This window comes from Rhinolophus sinicus, chromosome 14, assembly GCF_057876585.1.
Source record: "Rhinolophus sinicus isolate RSI-liver-muscle chromosome 14, RSI-T2T, whole genome shotgun sequence".
Lineage (NCBI taxonomy): Eukaryota > Metazoa > Chordata > Mammalia > Chiroptera > Rhinolophidae > Rhinolophus > Rhinolophus sinicus.
The window spans coordinates 151,781,423-151,806,348 of record NC_142514.1 but is presented as its reverse complement, the minus strand read 5'-3'; the positions used below and the strand labels follow the sequence as shown (position 1 = coordinate 151,806,348).

Genomic DNA, 24,926 nt, shown 5'->3' with positions numbered 1-24,926 from the left:
TTGTTAACTATAGTCGCCAGTCCGAACCTTAGACCCCCAGAGGTCATTCGCCTTCTCACTGGACGTTTGTACCCTCTGACCAACATCTCTCCACTTTCCCCACTCCCTAGTCCCTGGCGACCACCATTCTACCCTCCGTTTCTATGAGTTGGGACCGTTTAGATTCTACCAGGAGATCACACAGTGTTTGTCTTTCTCGGTCTGACTTACTTCACTTCGCATAATGCCTTCAAGGTCCATCTACATTGTTGCAAATGGCAGGATTTCCTTTTTTATGGATGAATAACATTCCATTGTGTGTATATATATATCACGTTTTCTTTATCGGTTCATCTGTCGATGTACACTGACATTGTTTCCGTGTCTTGGCTAGTGTGCATAATGCAGAACGTCATTTATAGGGGGCTATGCCCTCCCTCCACTTCGACCCCATCCTCCCGTGGGGCTTCTGAGGTGACTACAGTAAGTCCGCCTAGGAGATCAGGCCTTGTTCCAGGTGGGCTTCCCTGGAAAATGTCTGCTGGTCATGAAAACGCCAATATCACTTAGTCAGCGGCTTGTAGACCTGCTTCAGAGCTGTGAGCGGTGGAGGCGGTAAGGGAAAGGTCACCAAAACAGGCAGCTGTGCATGTGTATTAACCACTCATCAAAATCAAATGACAAAACCATAAGCCAGGAAAACAGAAATTAAAAATATAAAAGGCAAATGCCTTCAAAATTTTATTTTTAAAGTCCAGCTGTTATTTGACTTGAATATGACAAGACAGCATTTCTTGTTCACCATGATATTTATAAAACGACAAATTCGTTGGTGCTGGGGACTTAGGAAACACGTTTAAGGTCCTGTTATTCTTTGAAGCAGTTTAAGGCTCTCTATGTATTGAGCACACAAAATTTGCTAGCTCCTCTATAGGGCATGTGACGAAGAGAAGACCCGATTAGTTGAGTCTGTCACCATGTATTAAGAGTGACATACAGCTGTTTAACTTTTTATGGATTTTTCATATGGTATTTCCCCTCTCTGTATTCTCCTTTCACTAAAATGTAATTCTTATCCCAACTCTCCTAATTTCAAGGTTACGAAGCACAGTAGAAAGGGCTCTGGTCTGATACCTGGGAGATTTGGATTCAAGCTCTGTGCTGAATGATGGCAAACAAGTGACTCATTCCTCTGGGTTTAAGTTTTTTTTTTAATCTCTTAAAAGAGGTACCGTGTTTCCCCAAAAATAAGACCTAGCCGGACAATCAGCTCTAATGCGTCTTTTGGAGCAAAAATTAATATAAAACCCAGTATTATATTATATTATATTCTACCCAGTCTTATATAAGACCCAGTCTTATATTATAGTAAAATAAGACTGGGTCTTATATTAATTTTTGCTCCAAAAGACTCATTAGTGCTGATTGTCTGGCTAGGTCTTATTTTCGGGGTAACACGGTATGTTGAATTCCATTATCTCTAAGGTCCATTCCAAATCCAAGATTGTTATTAGGATCTTCATAAAATACAGAGTGTATTTCTTATAGTGGAAGTGATCTTTCCATAACAGCTTCTATTTAGTTTGGGTCTTTTTTCAGAGAAATAAAAGACGAGATCAATACCTTCAAGTGTATATTTGTGCCACTTGCTAAATCAAGTTTTCAAGGCACTTGATCTTTTGTTTTTGTTGATGAGAAGATCACTGCAGTAGCGTTTCCCAAATACCTTTCACAGATGGGACCACCTCCTCTTTCTCTCTCTTTTCCTCTTCTCCCAACAACAATAGTTTTGGCTTGCCTTCTTTTTTGTATTTTTTCCATCCCGTTTCTTTTCTCTGTCGTACCCAGGGTCTCTAAATGGATACTTTTCTTTTTCTTTTCTTCTTCTTCTTTGTTTTGTTTTGTTTTGTTTTGCAGAATAGTTTGGGTAAGAAAACATTCTCTTAACACCTGCTTTAATTCTCAAATTCAATTGTTGTGGCCCAGCCTCAGAGGGAGGCTATACCTCATTTTGATGCAGAGAATAATGGAATATGATTTCTGAAAGGGATGGGCTCTCAAAGGGATTCTCATTGGCCAGACTTTTGGACCCTGCATTGGAACTATAATGATGTCCTCCTTGTATTAAAAACTTGCATTGATTTGAGTGGAAATGTGCACCAAGAATAGCCCCATTTTAGAGCTGTTGTTCTCAGATTCACTTAGAAGGGCTTTATAGATTTGCACTGAATTTGTGCATTGGATCCTAGTCGAGATGGCCTTAGCTCTTCAGAAAGCTTCAGATTTTTTGTGAACTTCTCATTACTTCTAAGTTTCATATCTCAGGATAGCTTTATATTGTCAACTTAAGCTCTATGTTTATAGACAAATAATAGAGACTACAACTTTTCCTTTTTTTTCTTAAAAATGCACTAGTTATATGCATGTCTTCTCTTAGAAATCCTGATTCTCCTTTGATCCATACTCCGGAAAAGCTTTGAAGATTTTCTCATTTCCCTTCCCTTCCCTGGATCCTTACTCCTGGTAGAAAAGGAGGTTTTACTAGCTACACGGCTCATTCAAGGCAGCAGAGGCAAGCTGTAGTATAATCTGGGGTGGGACTTAAATGCTACGACTACTTATACTTTGGAATATAAATGTCATTATTAGCTCAAGCCCATCAGGATGCAATGCTTCACATAGCAATACTTAGGTTCTCAGAACTGGAATAAGGGAGAGACATCATCAAATTTGTAATTCCAGCCTAGAAATCCATTCTTATATCCCTGACAAGTGGTCATCTCACTTCTGTTCAAATGCCTCTAATAGTCTAAAGACAGAAAACTTACCACTTCTTGAGAAACTCATTCCAGGTCTAATCAGCATTTGTTATTTCTAGCCCAAATTTGTCTCTGCTTCCTTATAACTATTACTCACTGATTCTAGTCTGACTTCTGGATTTCAACATAATAGAACTTACCATTTTTGCACAAAACCCCTTCAGATATTTGTTCAAGGACTAAGTGACTTAAATTCTAGTTGTTTCACCTTAAGCAGGTCACTTCCTTTCCCTGAATTTTCTCATCTGTAGGTGAGAAAGTTGGTGGGTTTTAGTTGCCAGTGTTTTCTTAAACTCTCTTATTTTACTGCTATATAATTAAAATCATTCACCTTTAAGTCAACTAGAATGTAACAAGTATCAATAGCACCATCTTTTAAATAAAGGAAAATAAATAGAAATATACCAAGGATGAGACATCTTTGCCCAACAAGCAGTCCAAGTACTAGAGTATATACTAGGAACAAAAGATCGGGGGATTGTACATATTAGAAGAAAAGACTCAGGTGACTCAGAAGGGATCACTAACCAGAGCTGTGCTGTGGGCTCATGGGTCTGGCCTTCCACAGTGGCCCCAAAACAGTGTTTCCAGATGTATCCGAGAAGTGAATAGGCAAAGTAGGCCCTGGAACAAGCAGGCTGGGTACCCGGGGAGGCCCCAGACATGGTGAAGCCTGAGTAACAGCCACACGGGCTGGGAGAGAAGCAGAATTCGCAAAGGCCTCGGCTTCGGACTAACTCTGTTGTATGAATATCACAAAAATGTATTTTACTGTGGATATAAACAGTTTTAGAGGATCCTGTGCACCAGTTTATATCAGCACTATATATAAAGTGCAGCTCTCTTAAACAAGCAAATAAACTTCCCTTAAAGAAATATATTTGCTGTGTCTTAAAAGCTCCCAAATAACTTTTAATGTTGGTAGAAAACAATTTCCATTGAACTCTCCAAGTGATGGATAGCCCTGATGGGGCAAGAAAGTGAAATGTCAAGATTCTTGTATAACTCCATCCCCTAATACTCTATAAAGGGAACTCAACCTGCTTAAGCTAGAAAACCCAAGCAAAGATCCAGACTCCCTTTAGTAAAGAACCTAGCCCTGCCCATTAGCTGGTTTCCCACTGAGCTGCCTTCTGCAAAGAGGTGTCCCTGATAGTGTATGCAACCACACCACACCACACCACACACACACACACACACACACACACACACACACACAAAATTTTCTAACTTAAAATCCTCTACCCTGGAGAGGAAATGCTTGTCTATGCCATTAATGAATCACGTAGAAATACTTCCCCATCTTGCTACAGCAACTGGTTGACAAAAAGGTTAACACACTCTACCATGAAAACTAGACACAAGACAACAGCAGCCAACGTTTGCTCCCAATGGGACTGCAAAATCAGTCCATGCTTCCTTAGCAGTATGGATGTCTGCTTCCCGTATACCAACACATTAGAGTAAAGCCCAGCTGGTAGAGGTCCAGCTCCATGTTTGGACTGACTGTATAGTTTTTGAGGCATGGACCTTGTCTAGTTCCCTGACACAGATCCTCCTCTTGGCAGCAAAAGCCAGTTGATGTCTCATCTGCAAGCTATAGAGTTCAGCCCAATTGGGAGTACTCTTTAAATTCTCTCTGCTTAAGGTCAGGATTGGATTTGAGACCAACGTTTTTTTCCCTTCTTTTCAAGTTCTGATAACTGTGCTTCTAAGTTATTCCAAAGAGTTGATAACCATCCAGCTGTCCCCCATTTTCTATTACTTTCTTTTTTCTTTAAGATATTCTTATCATTGAATATCTCCTTCTTTTATTAATAGAGTCATTGTGTCATTTTGCTCTGTTTGTCTATCACTGTTTGCTTGCACCCACTATCTGCCGTTTCATACCCATTAGAGGTGATTCTCTGTAGACTGAATTGCCAGTGCTGATACCCAGGTTTTTTCAGCCAGGATCTGCCCCTACTCGCATCCCTTCGTCTGCAGCTTCACCCACATGTTCTTGTTACAATTCACTGATTGTCTGAAACGTGCACAGCACTGTTATGGGCATGGAGGGAAGGATTTTTTTGAGAAGATGGATTACAGTACGTTCTCCAGGAGTAAGTAATGTATTGTATTTGGGATTATCCTGTTAGAACATCCAGAAAGCAAAGCAACCTAAGGTATTATGTGTTCAAGCACATCACTGGAGAAACAGACGGAAAGTGGTTTAGAAGAGGAAGCTACAGTGCTTTGTGGATAGCAGTGATTCTAGAAGGCCTGCTAGAAATGCATCAGGAAATAAGCCTAGGTTTGGATGAGCAAAGAGAAGGGGAAGAACTTGTAGCTGAGGGAATGATCCCAGCAGACACAGAAACGGTAAAGCATACTAGCATTCATAAGGAAGTTCCAGAAGGGAAGGGTAACCTTTCTCGTCTTTGTGTTCTCCACTGAGCCCATTACAAAGCCTTGCACGTACTTGTCCTCAGTAAATATCTGTTGAACTGAATATGGTATAGAAATAGCTGGGTTCCATCTTGTGGAAGGCCTTGAATGTCAGGCTGAGGAATTTGGACTTTGCCACCAAATCAACAGGTATTAACCTTTAATTGTTCAAGATTGACTTAGATGATAGAGGTTACCAATAATGGAAAAGCAGCAGATAGGTCGGTCTTAGAGATCTGCTAGTCTTTATTCCTCTGTTCCCTTTAATATACTTTCAAAGGGAATATTCAATGGGTGTTTTTTTATATTACGTCACAAGAGAGCTGAGTAGGTGTTAGGAGGGTTTCCATAATTCAAAATACCTCTTTTCTTCTGGGTGTATCACTCATTTGAGTATGACTTCCCTTTGTCTGCTGTGACTGATGGATATCTTACAGCTCAGTTTTATTGTACTTTTGCCTCTCACTAGTGGAGAGTGATTTTTTTCTATTGTTTTTGTCCCATGGATACTTATCCTGAGGCACGAGGCCCTAAGTTAGGTCAGGGTACCAGGTGGAAGAGATTGTATAAGAATCTAGTGGCATTTGCCTTATACTGTAGACTGTTGCATTTAGGAGTGGGCTGTAACTCTGAACTAAAACTTAATATCTCAAATCTCAGCCTCAGACAGAAGAATTTCATAAGCAATATATTCGACCATTTAAATTTTATAGTAAAAATACAAATTGCAGCTTACTTGTATATATTTTTTTTTTTTTTTTTTTTTTTTTCATGGCAGAGAAATCACTTCAAGCTACTTCAATAAAAGCTGACTTTTCACTGGGAAAGTCAGTCTTACATAAGGACCAAATGAAAAAGGACAATAGCTACTCCATGCTGCAGAGTTGCAGAACTGTTAGTGGAGGAGAAAGAAAAAACTGTCAAATGTCCCTGAAACATCTTTGCCCTCCATTTGTGACAGTCTCAGAGTCAATAATCCTAATTATTTGCTATTCCAACAAATCCTTTATAAAAAGCTGATCCATAAATTCACAAGTTCACTTTTCTTTTCCTTCTGGGACACAATCTGGTTACAATTCCCACATGTGGGAAGTGGGGAGATGTGAGATGGTCTTTCTTGGTTGGGTCTTACGCATATTCAATGCATTTTAGTTCTATATTGTAGAGACCCTTTTGAAACATCTTTTTAGCTTTGGGGCAGAAAAGACGCTCCATTAAGTACTAAATTGTACGCCCCAGCTAACTTGTGGGTTCATTTTATAACTACCGTGAAGAACAGGAATACAGGAAACATCACCCGGGCATGGGGAAGACTAGAAAGGGAGCAAATATGAGTTAGCCAGCCGCCATGTTCTTGGTACTGGAACAGACATTCTACTACTTCTCTTGACATTATTATTGTTACTATTTCTAAGGGCAATTACTGTTCAGTGAGTGGATTCCAATCACTGTGGTAGGATACTTACATTCCCATTTAATCCTCACAAGTATCCTGCCAAGTAGAAATTATTGACTCTTTTATAAGGAGACAAAACTATGGTTTAGAGAAGGGATAATTTACCCAAGGTTACTCAGTTAGGAAAGATCAAATCTACAGTTCAAACCCAGATCGAACTATATAGCATCTGAGCCACACTGACTCCCATTTTTCTCCAGGATGAGCTGATGGAGTTGGTTGCCTTTGCTGAGGTAGCTTTTCCTGTTGGTTTTCATTAAAAAGTAGAAAAATTAATAAGAAGTATAGAAAATGGTGAAAACAAATTTAAAAAAGTTTTTCAAATCATACAAATATTAGGTACCTTTCAAATACTTTCACGAGATTCTAAGGTTAAAAAAGTATTGGTGGACCATACAATTGAGTTGATTGCCCCAAGTCCTTGAGTCATCTCCTTCTAATACTATCTATTTCCATATCCCTTACTAAAAAAAAAAATGTTTCTACTGCATCCATGATCTGCATCCCTCATTCTAGTAAAAGGCAGATTCCCTGGAACAAAATAAACAAAATGAAGAAATATTAAAATAATTTCCTTAAGAAAGCGAAATCTGGATGCCTTTGAAACAGTTCAGCTGATCATTTTAGATACTCATTTTGATGGCAAGTGTGACACTTTGGGGATAGTTACATTTGAGTTTATTGTGATTTTGATGTTTACTAACTGTGAGACTTGGGCAATTTAACCTCTCTAAACTTCAGTTTCAGGAATGTGTATTAGATGATCTTTAATATCCCTCTCATATTAAAATTCTCTAATTCTATGAGCATATTTTACCTGTTTCATAATGACTGCTATCTAGAGAAGGTCCCATCACTTGCCTGTTTGAATACATGCTTCCGTTGTACATATTCCCATAAACAATACAGCATTCAAACAACTTTGAGATTTAACATTTCCAAAAAACCCTAGACTTGCCTTACTATATTTTCAAGATTTCCCCAGAAGTAGAGAGTCTGGGATTTCAGAATTGTGCAGTGTAGCAAGTCAATAAAAGAAGTAAGATTAGAACCAACGATCTCTGAATTCCAAACAACTGTGGGTACAATTTCCCATCAAAGCCATTCTTATCTTACAGAGAGCTCGAGTAAGGCAAAGTACTTAAAGGAATATAAGAAATAAAGTGGGGTTTATACAAAATCAGATTTCAGAAATTCCCAAGTTCTAATGAAACATGTAGACATCTGAATCTTACTCTAAAATTTTCACTGTCGAAGATGTCCGCTGCTCTCTGCTGTGACGTTTGAGTACTTAACCTTATGCCAGTTTTTGCACCAGACCAAGGGGAAACAGTTTTGAATCAGAAACAATGCAATCCCTGCCCTTTTGGGGTGCACAGTCTCGTGAAGAAGGTGGGCACATTCAGCTGGTGATTTGGATGAAATGTACTAAATAGTTAGGCATAGGTAGGCACAGGGTGCGGTAGGAGCATAAAATACTTAGCCCAACCTGACAAACTAGGTAAGAGTGCCAGGAGAAGGGATTCCTGTCATGAGTCTATGAATGAAATGATTGCAAGGTGGACAGGAAATTCCCAAAAAAGAGGAAGCACAAATTTCCAGTATAAAACAACACAATGTATAGAGAACTAGAAGTAGTTCAGTAATATAAAGCAAAAAAAAAAAAAAAAAAAATTGCAAGTAGAGTCACCAGAGATGGAACTGAAGACACAGATAGAGAACAGGTCCTGGAAGGCTTCGTATACCGTGCTCAGACTTTTGGACTTTATCTTTGGGGCATTAGGGAGCCATTGAAGACTTAAATATAGGAGTGGTTTGATCACAATTGCATTTGTGATGGATCCCTCGGGCTGAAATTAGGAAGAGATATTTAAGTGGGGTCAGGGGATGCAAAACTGGAAGTAAGGATATCAGCTAGAAGGCTAGTGTTTGTAATAGTCCAGCAGAGACAGGCCAAAGCAATCGAGTGATAAGGATGGAAATGAGAGAGGATGGATTTGTGGTATCTTTGTTAATGAACTCTGAGATTTGCTTCATCTTGGTTTGCGCTTCTTAATTTCATGTAGAGGCTACGGTAGTATATTGAGTTGGATTAAGCCAGGAGCTCCCGAGCAACATGAATTATTTAGTCTGCCAGCTTTTCACCAGCCTCTGTGTTCTCCAAGGGAATCGACTTGAATCTGAGCCTGGCTCTCCTAAAAACTTAGGAGACCAGACCTACTATTGTCTTAATTCACCCACAGTAGTTTCTGGTTCAAACTTAAATGATGTCTTTTTGCCTGATTTGACAGCTTGTAAGCCTTCTTCCTGTGCATACAAATAGCACATAGATAATAAGTGGAATATTTGATGTTCTCTGCTACGTTCAGGTCATTAAAACAGAGAATCGTATAACTTATCCCAATTGCTCTTGGAACCTATAGTTGAAACAAGATAAAGGGCTCTGTTTAGCTATCTGTGTAGAGCAAATATAACTTGAGAATTAAAAAAAAAAAAAAGTAAACAAAGGCACCAAAACTGAAAGCAAGAGACTTAAAAACACAGACTGGTGTATCACTGGTTAGAATTTCCTTCATTTTGCAAAGCCACGAGCCACATGCATCAGCTCACCACAAAGTCATTAAGCCTTTTTAAGCTCAGATGAAAAACATTAACAAATACCACAAAAGGCTTTAGTATAGCCCCTTTGTTCATTCACATATGGCACTTTATAACTCCTGCGCCACTCTGGACGTGTGTTTGTTTAAGCTGCCTCCATCAGGCTGGTCCTGAAAGAACAAAAGACATCTTGAGCAATCCTAAGCAGGAAATGGGCTAATCTAAACATGGTTTGTGACACTTTAAGTAGAATAGAAAGGGGAGGGATTGATTAGTCATTAATGTCCAATTGGCTCCATATGGATGTTGCAATAATAAAGCCTTTTTTCAGAGCAGTAGCAGAGTTATTGAATTAGAGGTTTATGTTTCCTTAGAGCTGACCTTAGGGAATTCCCTTTTGGTTCTTCTTGTTGATCTTTTAAGAGAATGGAGTTTCCAATAGGGAAAAATGGAAGTCTTATCCACAATAACACTTGCTCATAATCCTGCAACCAAGGAATGCATTATTTTAGCATCGTTTTAATCCCTGCTGTGATTTCCATCTTTTGTGCTTTCTTTGCATGTTCTTGCGTCTTTGGTGGGGCAGTATTTCAGAGACAGTTAGACAGTGGCATGAGCTTCATAACTGGTAAGGGGCTCCTCTAATGTGCTTAGCTGTGCAGGGAAATGGCATCTTTACAGGGGGAAAGTAATGTTCCCACCAAGACACGGAGGGCTTTGAAATTCAGACGTATTTCAGATCACTGAGTAGCGCCAGGGGTAGCTTTGGTGTAGGGGACATGCACCCGACTGAAAGGGAGACCTCCATTCTAGATCCAGCTCTGCCTCTCAGGAGCAGTATGTTAGCAGCTGGTTATTTCAGAAGAAGGTAACATAACTCTCTGAGCCTTGGTTTCCTCATCTATAAAGTGGGACAAATGTATCTACTCTCCTATTCACTTCAAAGGATTGTGAAGAGGATTAAGATAATGTATTTACTAAAAGGACTTTGTAAATATTCTTGTATGTAAAAAAATGACGAAACTGAAGCCGTCCTCCTTTGGATACATCATGAGAAGGCACGGTTCTTTGGAAAAGACAGTATGGCTGGGAAAAACAGAAGGCAGCAGCAGAAGAGGAAGACCTAATATGAGAGGGATTGACTCCATAAAAGAAGCCATAGGCAGGAGTCTGATCAGGGCTGTTGAGGACGGGACATCATGGACGTCATTCATTCATAGGGTTGCCAGGGGTTGGAGCTGACTCAGTGGCATGTAACACACAAAATTACTTAGCATCTCTAGTGTTCCTGATCTGGAAACCGAACTTTGGGCTAGTCCCATCAAAAAAGTACATTGTTCTTTAAAGAATTCCTCTGGTACTCTGAATAGTGACATGTCTGCTTCCAAAGTACCCAATGGAATTTTTTCTTTATGTGTATTCTATCTATCTATCATCTATCTATCTATCTATCTATCTATCTATGTCATCTATCTATCTTATCTAGTTTATTTGGTGAATTTCTTCATATAGATGAGTTCAATAATTGAGGTAAGTATGGTATTTGTTTTTAGTGGGATTAAAGAACTTTAACATGAAAACAAGGACATGAACTTTTGCCTATGGCCTTCCCCTACATTAGATGCAGAATTAACACCTTAATCAAGTACCACAAGCAATTCATCTTTAGTTCCTGCACCACTGGTTTCTATTTTTTCACCAACCTCTAGCTCAGAAGAACTATGCCATCCATATTTTGCATTTGCATTCTTCAAATCGTGATACCCATCTGTAGGTCATTCTTTGCTAATCTACCTAGCTAATCATTTATAAAAGGCAGAGAGAACAAACCATACTCTTCACCCCTAGCATCCCTTCTTCTCAGAAGATGAGCGCATCACTTCCCTAAGGATTAAGACTCTTGCTCAGCCATAGAATTTTTCTGTCAAGTAAATTACTGAGGTAGCCAAATTGTTTTGTTTTTTGCCAAAAGAAAACAAATTTTAATTCCAAGCAGCCTTATTATAATGAAAGCAAGTTCTCATTCTGGCAGAAAGGAGGAATGCAAAGTAGAAAGTTCCATAATCATAGACGGATAGCTGTCAGCCATGCCTACAATATAGTGAATTAGACCTCTACCATATTGAGATTTGGTAGGATAAACATGGTAAAAAAAATCTGACCTGTGTAATATTAATACCCTTCTTTCCTATTTGTTAATGTCCCTTACTAAAATTCGTCTTCCACAGCTTTGTTTCTGATGTACTTACAGTCATTTTCTCTATTAACCCGAATGAGGGACTATCAAATGTAAATCTTTCCAAAATCCCACTGGAGAAAATCAACTATTCTGTTGATAGACTGAGGTAGTCTAAAATACTGTGATTGTTAAGCAACCCAATGGTATATATTTATGTCTCCTTTCATTAATAAGCTTTTTTTTTTTTGCCCTTTGTATTGATTGTTTTTGGAAAAAGAGGCCATCTTTTTGAGTTCACAATGACCTATGTCCACAGAGAAAAGAACCTTTCAGAAAAGATCACTTTTGTTTATTTGATTGGTTTTCTGTTTTATTTTGGTTCTTTTATTTTATCTTTTTAAAAACTGTAAGTGTTAAAACAGTTTTATTTTCAATAACTGCATTGTATGGATATATACTACAATTTGTCCATTTTCCAGTTATTTTCCATTGTGAGTTATTATGAATAAAACTGCTATGATATTATTATAAAAATCAATTTCTGGAAAAAAGTTTTCATTTATTTTGGGTAAGTATCTAGGAGTAGAATTGCTGGGTCATAGGTAAGTGTCTATTTTCCTTTATAATCAACTGCCAAGATGTTTTCTGAAATCGTTACGCCAATTTACACTTCCACCACTAGTATATTAGAGTTCCAGTTGTTCCATATCCCTGCCAATTTTTAGTGTTATAAGCCATTTTAGTGGGTGGGAAATGATATCTCATTGTGGTTTGAACTTGTATTTTCCTTATGATTAATGATATGGATTACCATTTCATGTGCTATTGGGCCATAACTACATCTTCTTCTGTAAAATGTTCAAATCTTTTGTCCATTTTTAAATTCAATTGTTTACTTTTTTTTTTTTTTGCAGAACTTCTTTATATATTATCGATACAATTTCTTGTTAGATATGTAGTGTGAATATTTTTCCCAGTCCATGCTTTGACATTTCATTTTCTTAACAATGACTTTTGATGAGCAGACTCTTAAAGTTGATAAATTTCCATTTGTCATTTTTCTTGTATGTTTTGTGCTTTATATGTCATATTTAAGAATCTTTGCTTACTCCAAGGTCACTAAAATATCCCCTATGTATTCCTTAATGAGTGTTATAGTTTTTGTTTTGGGCTTTGTTGATTCATCTCCAATTAACTGTTGAGTGTAGTATATGAGGAGATCAAGGTTTACTTTTTTCCCACGTATTTATCTACTTGTTCTAGCACTATTTGTTGAAAAGACTATAATTTCCCACTTTAATACCCTAGGTATTTATTGAAAGTTGACCATATATGTAAGGGTTTACTTCTGAACTCTCTATTCTGTTCCATGATCTATTTGTTTATGCTTTGCTAATACCATACTGTCCTTATTACTCTAGCTTTCACAGTGTCATGGAGTACTTTTTTACTGTAAGTCTTGAAATAAGATAGTTTGAATCCTTCAACTTTCTTCAAGTTTGTTTTGGCTTTTCGTACTGCTTTATTTTTCATATAAATTTTAAAATCAACTTGTTGATTTCTTTAAAAAGTCTTTTGGGAATTTTTGTTGGGATTGGGTTGAATCTATAGATAAATTAGGAAAGAATTGACATCTTAACAATATTGAGTCTTCTGATCTATGAACATGGATATATTCCTCCATTTATTTAGGTCTTCTTTAATTTCACTTACAAATGTATTGTTTTCAGCGTAGAGCTCTTGCACATTTTTTTAGTTAAAATTATTCCTAAGTATTTTATGTTCTGATGTTATTATGAATGTAAACATAGAAAATACTTTCTAATTGTTTGATGCTAGTATATAGAAAAACAATTGATTTCTGTATTTTTATATTGCATATAGCAATATCGCTAAATTTGCTTGTTCTAATAATTATTTTGTAGATTCCTTAGGATTCCCTATGTAAGCAATGATATTATCTGTCAATACAGATAATATTACTTATTTTTTCCAGTTTATATGTTTTTTATTTCTTTACCTACAGAAAAGTGTTGATTAGCAATGGTGAGAGTGGGCATCCCTTGCTTTGTTCTTTTTCTTGGGGGAAAGCATTCAATGGTTCACTATTAAGTACGATGATGTTCTATAGGTTTTTCTTAAATGTCTTTTATCAGACTGAGGAACTCCCCTTTTATTACTAGTTTCCTGAGAGTTTTTAACATGAATGGGTTTTGAATTTTGTCAAAACCATTTTCTGAATCGATTGGCTTGATCATGTTTTTTCCCTTTGTTTTGTTAATGTAGTGAATTAGATTGCCGAATTTCAAATGTTAAACCAATCATACATTCCTGATATATATCCTACTTGGTCACGATTTATTATCCATTTTGTATATTGCTGGATTTAATTTGTTAATATTTTATTAAAAATTTTTGCATTTATGTTCAAATCTCTGTCAGGATATGATGTTGTCTCATAAAATGAATTTGGATGTGTTCTTTGTTCATCTACTTTCTTAGTTTGTGTAAGATTATTATTAGCTTTTCCTTAAATGTTTGAAAGAATTTACCACAGAAACCATTTGGGATTGGCATTTTCTTTGTTGGAAGGTCATTGGTTGTAAATCTAATTTCTTTATTAGCTATAAGAGTATTCTGGTTTTCTATTTATTCTTGAGTGAATTTTAGTAGTTTGTATCTTTCAAGGAATTTGTCTATTTCATCTAAGTTGTGAAGTTTATTGAAATTAAGTACTTCACAACATTCCTTTGTTATCTTTTAATGTGAGTAGTATCTATAGTGAAATACTCTCTTTCAATCCAAATATTGGTATTTTTGTTGTCTCTTTGTTGATCAGTCTTACTAGGGGTTTACCAGTTTTATCAATCTGTTCAAACTACTAACCCTTGGCTTTGTAAATTGTCTTTATTGCATTTGTTTTCTATTTCATTTATTTCTACTCTTTATCCATTCTGAAAATCTCTGATTTTAATTGTATTGTTTAATTCATTTCTATTTAATGTAATTACTGAATTTGATGGGCTTAAATCTTATCATTTGCTATTTGTTTCCTATTTGTTTTCTCAGTTTTTGGCCTTCTGTTTTTCCTTTCCTTCCTTTGGTTTCATTGAATATTATTATGATTGTTATTATTATTAAAGACTATATGTTTTTAGAGCAGTGTAAGGTTCACAGTAAAATGGAGGAGAAGGTACAGAGATTTCCCATATACCCCCTGTCCCCACACAGGTATAGCCTCTCCCCTTACCAACATCCCCCCCCCCAGAATGGTACCCTTGTTACAGTTGATGAACCTACCTTGACATCATAATCAACCAAAGTCCATAGTTTACATTAGGGTTCACTCTTGGTGTATATTCTGTGAGTTTGACCAAATGTAGAATAACACGTATCCATCTGTCATTATTGTATCATACAGAGTATTTTCACTGCCTTAAAAATCCTCTGTGCTCTAGCTGTTCATCCTTCCCCCAGCCATGGCAACCACTGATCTTACTATTGTCTCCTTTGGAATCCTTTTCTTTTTTTTTGTCTTCCATTTGAATTACTCTATTGACATTTCAGCTATACCTCTTTGTGTTTTTTTTTTTAGTTGTGTTTTCTAGTGATTCACTGTGCAGCCTTGCAGTTAAAATTATACCATTTCTCATAAAATAAAGAAACCCTTAACAATTTAATTCCGTTACTACCCTTGTCCATTGTTTTAATGTGCTTTGTCCTCACATATTTTACCTCTTCATATGTTATAAACCCTTCAATACAATGTTGCATTTTATATTAAATAGTCCCTTGTCTTTTAAAAACATTACACAATCAGTTATTAATTAAATCCAGAGAAGTTTTTTAATTTAGTCACATGATTATCATTTTTGATGCTCTTCCTTTATTCCTGCGTATCCAAGTTTCTGTCAGATGTCATTTCTCTTCATTTTGAATAATTTCCTCGAATATTTCTTTTAGTATGGGTCTGAACGTAATGCATTCTCTCAGCTTTCATTTACTTGAAAACGTATTTCACATTCATTTTCGAAGCATATGTTCACTGTGTAAAACTCCGAATTGCTGTATTTTTTTTCTTCTTTCAGCATTCTAAAGATGTTCTCTAGTTTTCTAACCTTCATTGTTTCTAATAATCAGCCATCATTTGTTTTACTGTTACCTTGTATGTAATGTATTCTTTTTCTCTGGAATTTTCCTTTTGTCTTTGGTTTTCATCAGTTTGACTTGTGTCTAGGTATGGTTTTCTTTATATCTATTCTGCCTGCATCTATCTGTCTTGAACCTATAAATTGATGTTTCTTACCAATTCAGATAATTTTTCAGCCAATGTTTCTTCAAATATTTTCTGCTTTTGATTCTCCCTTCTCTTTTTCTGGGACTCCAGTTACACATATTTTAGAACACTTAATATTGTTCTACATGTTGGTGAGTCTCTGTTTACCGTTTAAGCTTTCATTCTTTCTGTTTTTGAGGCTATTCATAATTTCTTCTGATGTATTTTAAAGTTCACTAGCCCTTTATCTACACTCCAAACTTCTGTGAAGGCTATTCAGTGAATTTTCATCTCAAGTATACTTTTCAGTTCCTGAATTTCCATTTTTTTCTTTTTATAGTTTTATTTCTCTGCTGAGTTTCCCCCCATCTATACATTCATCATGGCAATCTTTTCCTTTAACTCCTTGAGCATATTTATAATGGTTATTTTAAAGCCCTTATCTGCTCATTACACAATCCGACTCATCTCACTTTCTGTTGACTTTTTTCTTTTTCTCTCTTGTCTTTTTTTTTTTCCCACTTTGGTTTCTCGGTCGCATTTACCTGGTTGTTTGCACAACTAGTAATTTTTTATTGTATATTATGCATTGTGGATTATAAATTATAGAAATTCTGGCTTCTATTATCTTCCTGTATTAAAAATGTAAATTTTTGTGGTGTGAGGCAGTTATATTACTTCATGATCCCATTGAACTTGTGGAGTGGTTAGATTGCAAACAGAAAGTCAGTCTGAATTGGATTAAGTTGTCAGAAGATCCTATGAAGATGCTACGCAGTCTGGGGAGTGCCTTCATGGAAAAACTATGAAAACAGGGATCTCAGTGAAATTCTTTTCTTTCGAGGATTGAATCCTCTCCCATTTCTTCTTAATTTTGGTAGATATCAAATGACTTTAAATGGTTGCTTTTCCATATATTTTCCAGAGTTTATAATTAGTATCTACTCGAGGGTTAGTCTAATATAAGCTACTGTGCCGTTACAGCCAGATCCCAGAGGAGAATTTTTTGCATACATCACATTTTGTCTGACAAAATGTAAGTTTTCATGGGCCTGTGAGGAGGTGTTTTATTCACTTTATTTTTCTCTATTCTTTAATATCAATTTACTAATAATCACTGAGAATAGTTAGTGGTAAGTTCTCACTTAGTTTCCATTTGAACCTCTTCTAGAACATATTTATTCATGTCACTACCCAGCTTAAAAACCTTAACAAATTATTTGTTTGGCATTCCAGGGTACTTAACCAATCTGGTCCCTACTTACTCTTTAAATTTCATATCTTAGTAGTCCCCTATTTTTTCTATAAACCCAAGCCATAGCCAGCTTCTTTTTATTCCCTAAAAAGTACTGTGCTTTTGTTGTAACCTTGTGCCTTTATTTACACTGATTCTCCAGCCTGGAATGCTTTCACACTCATACCTGCTGGTAAATTGTTACTCTTTCTTTAAGATGCTGTTCAAGCACCACTTCTTCTCTGAAGCCTCCCTGATACTCATCTCTGTCCATTCCAATAACATTAATAGCTTCATTTCTCTGCTTTTATATGATTTTAAAATTACCTTTGTTAGCACTCATTCTGTTTTTAAAATTTTTTATTTGTGTCTGTTTCCTTCACTGGACCAAATTCCTTATAAACAAGGCACATGTTATTATACTTTGTATACCTCATCACAATGCTGGGTACACCTAAAATCTGTCAGAAGTATTTGCCGAATTAATGCATGGATAAATGATTAGTAGGCACATGATAGAATTAGCCCGAGTTCATCCTTAGTGAGAACTTTATGTATACGAAAACACATACCAAACACTTACTCATTCACTCACATAACTCTTGGAATTTACCCAGGAAAGGGGCCTCTCTCGGATTAGTTTAGGACCATTGCCATAAGCTCTGATGGTTAAACTGGCCTTTTTTCCAATCCACCTGGAAAAACTCAAGTTTCTGTCTTCTCTTTAAATCATTTAAATCACAGATTCCTAAGGCGGTCTTTGCCTTTGCAATTTCTGTTTTCTCCCCATAGATGAACTATCTTTATCTAACTGAAAGTTTGCCTTTACACAAACTGTGATATGGGAGCTAAAGGATGAATTATCAATCCCAGCCCCCTCAGGGAAGTTGGAGAGAAAGCAGGAATTCTTGGAATACAGGGGACCAATGCTTTCCCTTGGTGCCTAGTGTGGTGCTGTTGACCTCCTGGCCTTTCAGTAATGGTCTGTCGTGTAGGAATGCTTTTGCTGGTAATGAAAGACTCAAGTCAGCTGGAAAGCAGTAATCTGCAGGTACAGAGCTGGGTTCTAGGCTTCTTCTGACTGCTTTCCATGAGAAGACATGTCATGAACGGTGAACTCACCAATGATTCCTCTGCTATTAAAAGTAAAAGAAGCTGCCTCGTACAAGTGTGAGACATTCCTAGGACAATTCTGTATTCTGACACAGAACATTGGCTGTTTTAGGATACAGGGACTCTTCTTTTTAAAACTTGATGTTATTTCAAAATGAATGAAGCAGTATGAAGTCACACTTGATATGTAGATTTTAAAGTTAATTAGATAAAATAAATAAGTCATGGGGATATAATGTACAGCATGGTGACTGTAGTTAAAAATACTGTATTGCATATTTAAAAGTTGCTAAGAGTAAATCTTAAAAGTCCTCATCACAAGAAAAATAATTTTTGTAATTATCTGTGGTGATAGATGTTAACTAGACTTATGGTGACCATATTTCAATATATATAAATACCAAATCATTATGTTGTACACTTGAAACTGATACAATGTTATTTATCAAATATACCTTAATTTTTTTTTTTTTAATTTGAAAAATAAAGATGGAAACTCAAAAAAAAATAAAGTTAATTAGAACAGAAAGTAGATTTTAGGCTTCAAATATTCAGATTAATAGCATACCTTTTGAAAACAATTCTATAGTATTCTATAGGATTTTCCTTATCTGTTACAAAAGAGCTTTTATAATATACAGTCTGCATTTTTAAATTTCTGAATTTAACCACACATCTCCAGTCATATGTATTTCTACTGTTGCAACCATAATTCCCTAACCATTTTGTTTCATGAAGCAAAGTTTGGAGACATTATAGGACACTTATCTAAATATTCTTTCGACATTGTGGCCTCTTAATACTTTCTTAAAATTCTGACTCTGATCAGATATCCGGTCTAGTTTAAAAGTGGTTTCAAACCTTGGTCTCCCTGAATAAGTCTCTTCTTTTTCCCAAATCATGGTTTATTGACACAACATTCTTAATTTTGCTTAGGGTATCCCAATTGTTTTTTCAGTTGATTCCCCTTGGAAAAGAGAAGAGGAGGCAAGAAAGAAAAAGAGATGTGTGCTGACCTGGAACATTTTCTATTTTCTTTTCTTAATTTGCATTTTGTGCTACGTACTATGCTTGAATTCTTAATTTCTGAGAGCATTCCCTGTGAGTCCTAGAGATCTGCTGTGTAATTGAGTCAGTGTCAATGTCATATAGACAATATGTACTATAGGAGGGAAGGGCAAGGTCATTGTCGGGCAGTTGGTGGAGTAGGACCTGATCTCTCTTCCTTGGAAAAGGGTAAAATTTAGTAAGATAGAAGCAAGTGGGAAGGGTATGCAAAAACTGTGGAATGGAATGAGAGGGAGAGAGATTGGGCATACATATGACATATCTGGGAGAATCAATTGGTGTAGAGCAGAAGATCTAGTAAAACCAGTATCTGAAAATCCACCATGATCGCTATCAGTCTGTAAAAGATTAAAAGATCCCATTCACAATAAAAATCCATCTTTTAAATAAATAAATAAATAAATAAATAAATAAATAAATAAATAAATAAATAAATAAAATCTATCCTTTAAATTAAGAAATAAATGAGTAAACAAATAAATAAATGGCTGTTTGGTTTTGCTAAGAGAGAAAGCTATGACAGTAAAAGCAGATCTCAAATGTTAATCACCTGTGGCATTGTAGTTAACTTAGAATAATATTGAAATGTTTTTGCATCTGACATCCTCCACAAGCCTGTCTCCTTTTATGTGTATGCAAGCAAGTATATAAATTGCTGAATCCATGTCAGTTGTAAAGTAATGGCACCGAGGGCATCATAAATTACTATGGTGATCCTCAGGAGAAGACACTGTCGTATCTGAATGAGTGTTTCACTTCCAGAGTAATGTATGCTTTCATCTGGCCCAGCAGTCAGCATATTGCCCTGTGTTGATGGATATTGTCAGCTGGAAGCTACACTACATTTCACTGCACAATAAACATGGCTGTCAAACCCATATAAAGTGAAATCAATTTATCCTGTATGGTCAGTGCATTTTAAATGAAATTAATGTACTGTGGATATGGTGGCAAAAAGGTAGCATATTAGTTATGCATCTTGGGATCTGAGTCTTTTCATGTAAGGGATCATTCTGTCTGGTAGGCCTAAAAGAAAGCCAGTTTATAAAACATGTTATTTTTGTATGGTCTTCAGAAAGTGGCCCCTCTGCCCTCATGTTTAGAAAAGAATTGACAATATTAGCCAGTTCGGCCCTTTTATCCTGTCTTTTGTTTGCCACAAATGATGGCCATATTTGCCAAATAATAGTGCACTTTAATGTTCTAATTTATTACTAGCTCAGACACAAACAAATTTCTAGTTAATCAAGGTATCTGGAACTAGAGGAGAAGGGCCAGAGATTGATTGGGTCATGTTGTTCTGTAGAATCTCACCACTGAGCTGAAGGGATTTACTTTTTTCAAAAAAGTAGCAATGTTGGTTTTACTGTATATTTTGCTTCTCAACTTTTGGGAGTAGGTTTTCTGGTTTATATAGTAAAAGCCCAGGCTTGCCATCTGTCCAACGTCACATTGAACTATAGGAGTTCTCAATCTATAGGGAGATATTTAGTAGTTGCCACGTTGTAAAGCATGCGTCCGTGTGTCATGCTGGTAGAGTGCATGAAAACAAGCAAGGGCTGTTCACTCCTCAATCATTTCTTCAATCATTCATTAATTTAACGTATTCTGTTAATTGAAACTCTATATGCCAGGTGCTTTACTGGAACCTAGGGATACAGCAGTGAACGAGAGCCTGTTCCTGCCATATCCTCAAGGAGCTTTCAATCTAATATGTTACCAGAGTCACCTTTTTGGAAACTATAAAATATCAGGAATTTAGACATAGTTTTGTAGGGGGATGTTAAAGAACTACCCTTAAACAGCAGAACAGCAGAAAAATATATCAGGACTCTTGAAACGAATGCCTTGGAGTCTACTACTTTTGCATGTGAGTTGAAAACCAAACAGTCTTTTACTTAATAAAGAGTTATTGAATATCTATTATGTGGGAAATCCTGGGGATGCAAGAATGAGTACAACATAAATGCTAACTTGAGGGGTTTCATATTCCTGTGGATGGAGTGGAAAAATTAGAGAGAAACAGTCACATAAACAAGTAATTACTTAGGAGCACGTAGCATTAAACAAAGAGAAATGAATGCAGCCTGGGGAGCATCATTGCAAATGCTCTTCCTGTGGCCTGAGTTACCCTTCCTGTCTTAATCACCTTCCCCCTATTCACATGCTAATTTTTATTCATCTTCCAAGGGCTTTAGCTGACTGTCCTGTCTGGTGCACTCTTGGCAGCCTGTTTCCTTCAATATTATAAACACTTACAACATACTCTGTGATTACTGCCTTTGGGGTCTGTCTCCCCTCTTATCTGTGAGCTCCTTAAAAGCAGGGGCTGTTTTATTCACCTTTGTCTCCCTAGCACCTGGCATAAAGCCTACCTCACAGTAATTGCTCAATTAATATTTTTTATTGACTTCATTAATTCATGAAACACTACATTTGACTAGGCCTCGAAGGATGAGTGGCATTTAGCATGAAGAAGTAGAAGGGCCTTCCTTTCAGGCAGTGACAACAACACTGGCCGATGCACAATATTGTGAAAGAGAATTCTGTTTGAGGGAAAGAGACAGTTTGAAGTGGCTGCAATTTTTGGCAAAGGAGAGCGGCCTTGGGAAAACAGGTGAACCAGGCGGCAAGCTGTGTTACCTCATCCAGATAATAACGATTTGCCCCCATCTTGTTCTCCTGCCCTGACGTTACAGGAAGTAAAGCAATGAATGGCTCTGCAGCTAAACTACAGCAGTATTATTGTTGGCCAACAGGAGGCGCCACCGTGGCGGAAGCACGAGTCTACAGGGATGCGCGCGGCCGGGCCAGCAGCGAGCCACACATCAAGCGACCAATGAATGCATTCATGGTTTGGGCAAAGGATGAAAGGAGGAAAATCCTTCAGGCCTTCCCCGACATGCATAACTCCAACATTAGCAAAATTTTAGGTGAGTGCAGCAGCTCATGCTGACCTTCTACCCCAGTGTGGAAAGCAGGGGTATCACTTGACACCTAGGGGAGACTGGTTTGCAGAAGTGAAATGTAGCCCAGCAAGCTGCCACAGGAGCCTTTTCATCGTCTCTGAAACCCCTACTCCAGAGTCTGGCATTTAGGGTTAGGACATACTACCTCCATAATGTGCCGGGGCAGGACTGACTAAAAACTTGTTTTAGAGACAAAATTACTTGTAGTATGTGCTAATACTGTGACTTTGGCACCTCTGAGAGGTCACTGCTAAATAGGAATCACGGAGACAAGCTTTATCTCCTTTTCTTCTTCAGTTTTCTTACATTCATAAGTTGTTATGAAACGTTGGAAACACTCATAGACCCTACTGTTTCCCGCTTTAGTATCCGTGGGTTCACACATCCCTCTGAAAGAACTTATCAAGGACTAGGGGTGAGCCCCCACGTAGTGTGAAGTCCATGGGGTGTTGAACAGTACCTCTGATGAGAACTTTAAAACTTGTAAAATAAAACTACATTTACTTTAATAAGATATGACTCGTTTCAATTTCATAGCAGTGAGTTGAACGCATTAGACCACAGGGCAGAGGCCCATTTTGTGGTAAATTGCCAGAGTGATTCTCCCATTTCTCAGGATTAAACTCAAGCCTTGTTCTATTACTGTAAAGCCTGCCTCGTGCACATTATACAGTTTGGAATCATTGTGCTCAACATATTGAACATATTTTATTCAACATGCAGCATTACAGTCAACATGTTTCCTCTTTAAAAAGAAAAAACACAGAAGGCACTGTTCTATTTAAGCTGTCATGATGTGACAAAATCTCAAAGGGAGCCGTTTAAGAAGCCGAAAAACATTAGAGACTTAAACTGTGGTTTTCATTTTTTAAATGTTTTGTTCAAAAGCAATAAATATTTAACCTGAGTAAATATCAGTGATCTGGACATACACAAATACACATGTTTTGTCACTGTATAAATAATTTAACTTAGTTCTGAGACATTTTGAGGCAGTGACCTCTAAGAAAATTTAAAACATACATAAGATCAAATAGTGGTGAAATGTTAAAATACAAATTTTCCTTTTTTTTCCTTTTGACTTTTGAATGTCACAATGGATACTAAATGTCATTACAATTAAGTTTATTTTTAGAGATTCAGAGATATGCATAGGGGGTATTATTCCTTTGAATTTAAATACCTTTCAAACCAAGAGACTCCCTATGCATAGATTCAATTTTTCCAAATGAATAGACATTCAAAAGAAAAATCAGTGTTCCTCTGTCCTTAAAGTTTGATATCTAACTGAAATTTTCTCTGTCTCTCTCTCTTTTTTTTTTTTTTTTGCCATTTTAGTAGCAGTATGAGTAAGTGTTCAGATGGGTACAGAACCTCTCTGTTTCCATTTTGGCAGCTGTGGGGAATCTATATTATTGGTGTGCGTTCTGTGAAAAAAAATTATTAAGAATATAGTAAGTGTATTCATTAAAATGTAAACTTTTAAGCACAAGAGTACCAAGAATCTTCTGTTAACTGGGTCTTTAAGCTTCTGGAAGCCAGTGGAACTCTAAGGAGCCTATGTGCATAGACTTTCTACACAATCTCCACACAATCAGGAAAGAACAGGGATGGATGTGCTATTAAAGCAGACCAGGGTATCGCTGGCTACAGAGAATATTTGTACAACTTTTCCATTTGTTTATGTATGAAAAATCTCCTCTGAAGAATAGCTAACATCCAGTCAGCACAGCTGTTACCGCTTTATTCACCAGCGAGACACAAAAATGCAATTTGATACATGTAAAAAAACACATCCCTTCTTCGTCAAGTGTTTAGATAATTCTTTATAAACAATATTAGAGAAGTGAATACTTTTCCTTCTTCCTGTATAAACCATATTAAAAATTTTTGTACTTTCATTGCTACAGCTTTGAATGAACGTTTATAGTACTTGAAAATGGTATATATAATTCCAACTGTACCTTCCGGTTCTAAAGCTTTAACTTCTTAAGTGGAGTTTAGGCTTTTTAATTACCCTAGGGCAGGGAAGACAGTGTGCACAGTAGGTTTTTATATATGGAAGGATATCGACATCAGCTGACATCTGCTCAAAGGATACCTTTGCTAAAGATGCTTGGAGTGAAAGAGAGGTTGTAATTTCTGGAACCATGACAGCTTTTCCCGAGAATCCTGTCATACTTGAAAGTATGCTTAGGAAGTTCGGTTTTTAACCGTCTTGAGAGAGATAGGCAGATGGATGGGGAAAGACTTTTGTATAGGAGATGATCTTTAAGCAGCAAAGACAATGTTTTAAAACAATACACTTACTGTAACACCAGCTTTAAATTATTGAAATGATAAATGTATTACATACACAAGTTTCTTTGCTCTATAGTCTAAAAGACTAGCAGAGCACAGGTGAGTGAAACGTGGGAAAGTATATCTAGCTGTATTTGCCAGAAATATGTTGCCTTGACCACTTGGGTACTTACGGCTATTTTTATGTGTAGGGTCTCGCTGGAAATCCATGTCCAACCAAGAGAAGCAACCTTACTATGAAGAGCAGGCCCGGCTAAGCAAAATTCACTTAGAGAAGTACCCGAACTATAAATACAAACCTCGACCGAAACGCACCTGCATCGTTGACGGCAAAAAGCTCCGGATTGGGGAGTATAAGCAACTGATGAGGTCTCGGAGACAGGAGATGAGGCAGTTCTTTACTGTGGGGTACGTGCTCCTGAATTTAGCCACCTGGGTTTTCCCTTCCCAGTAAGAAACTGCAGGATGGCCTGTTGGGGAAGGAGATTGGGGCAGGGAGGAGGTTGT

The 24,926-nt window shown here is 36.9% G+C and overlaps 1 protein-coding gene across 29 annotated transcripts in view; it reads left to right on the top strand.

The window, feature by feature from the left end:
• The window catches only part of SOX6 (SRY-box transcription factor 6), a 600,111-nt gene that overhangs the window by 557,912 nt on the left and 17,273 nt on the right, over positions 1-24,926 (top strand). For 25 of the 29 annotated variants that reach the window (XM_074336057.2, XM_088791655.1, XM_074336055.2 and 22 more), the window contains 2 exons: positions 21,849-22,082; positions 24,611-24,827. In XM_074336057.2, coding sequence (XP_074192158.1) covers positions 21,849-22,082; positions 24,611-24,827 — 451 coding nt within the window. The remainder of the gene's footprint in view (positions 1-21,848; positions 22,083-24,610; positions 24,828-24,926) is intronic. The other 4 variants (XM_074336067.2, XM_074336060.2, XM_074336068.2 and 1 more) reach the window with 1 other exon arrangement.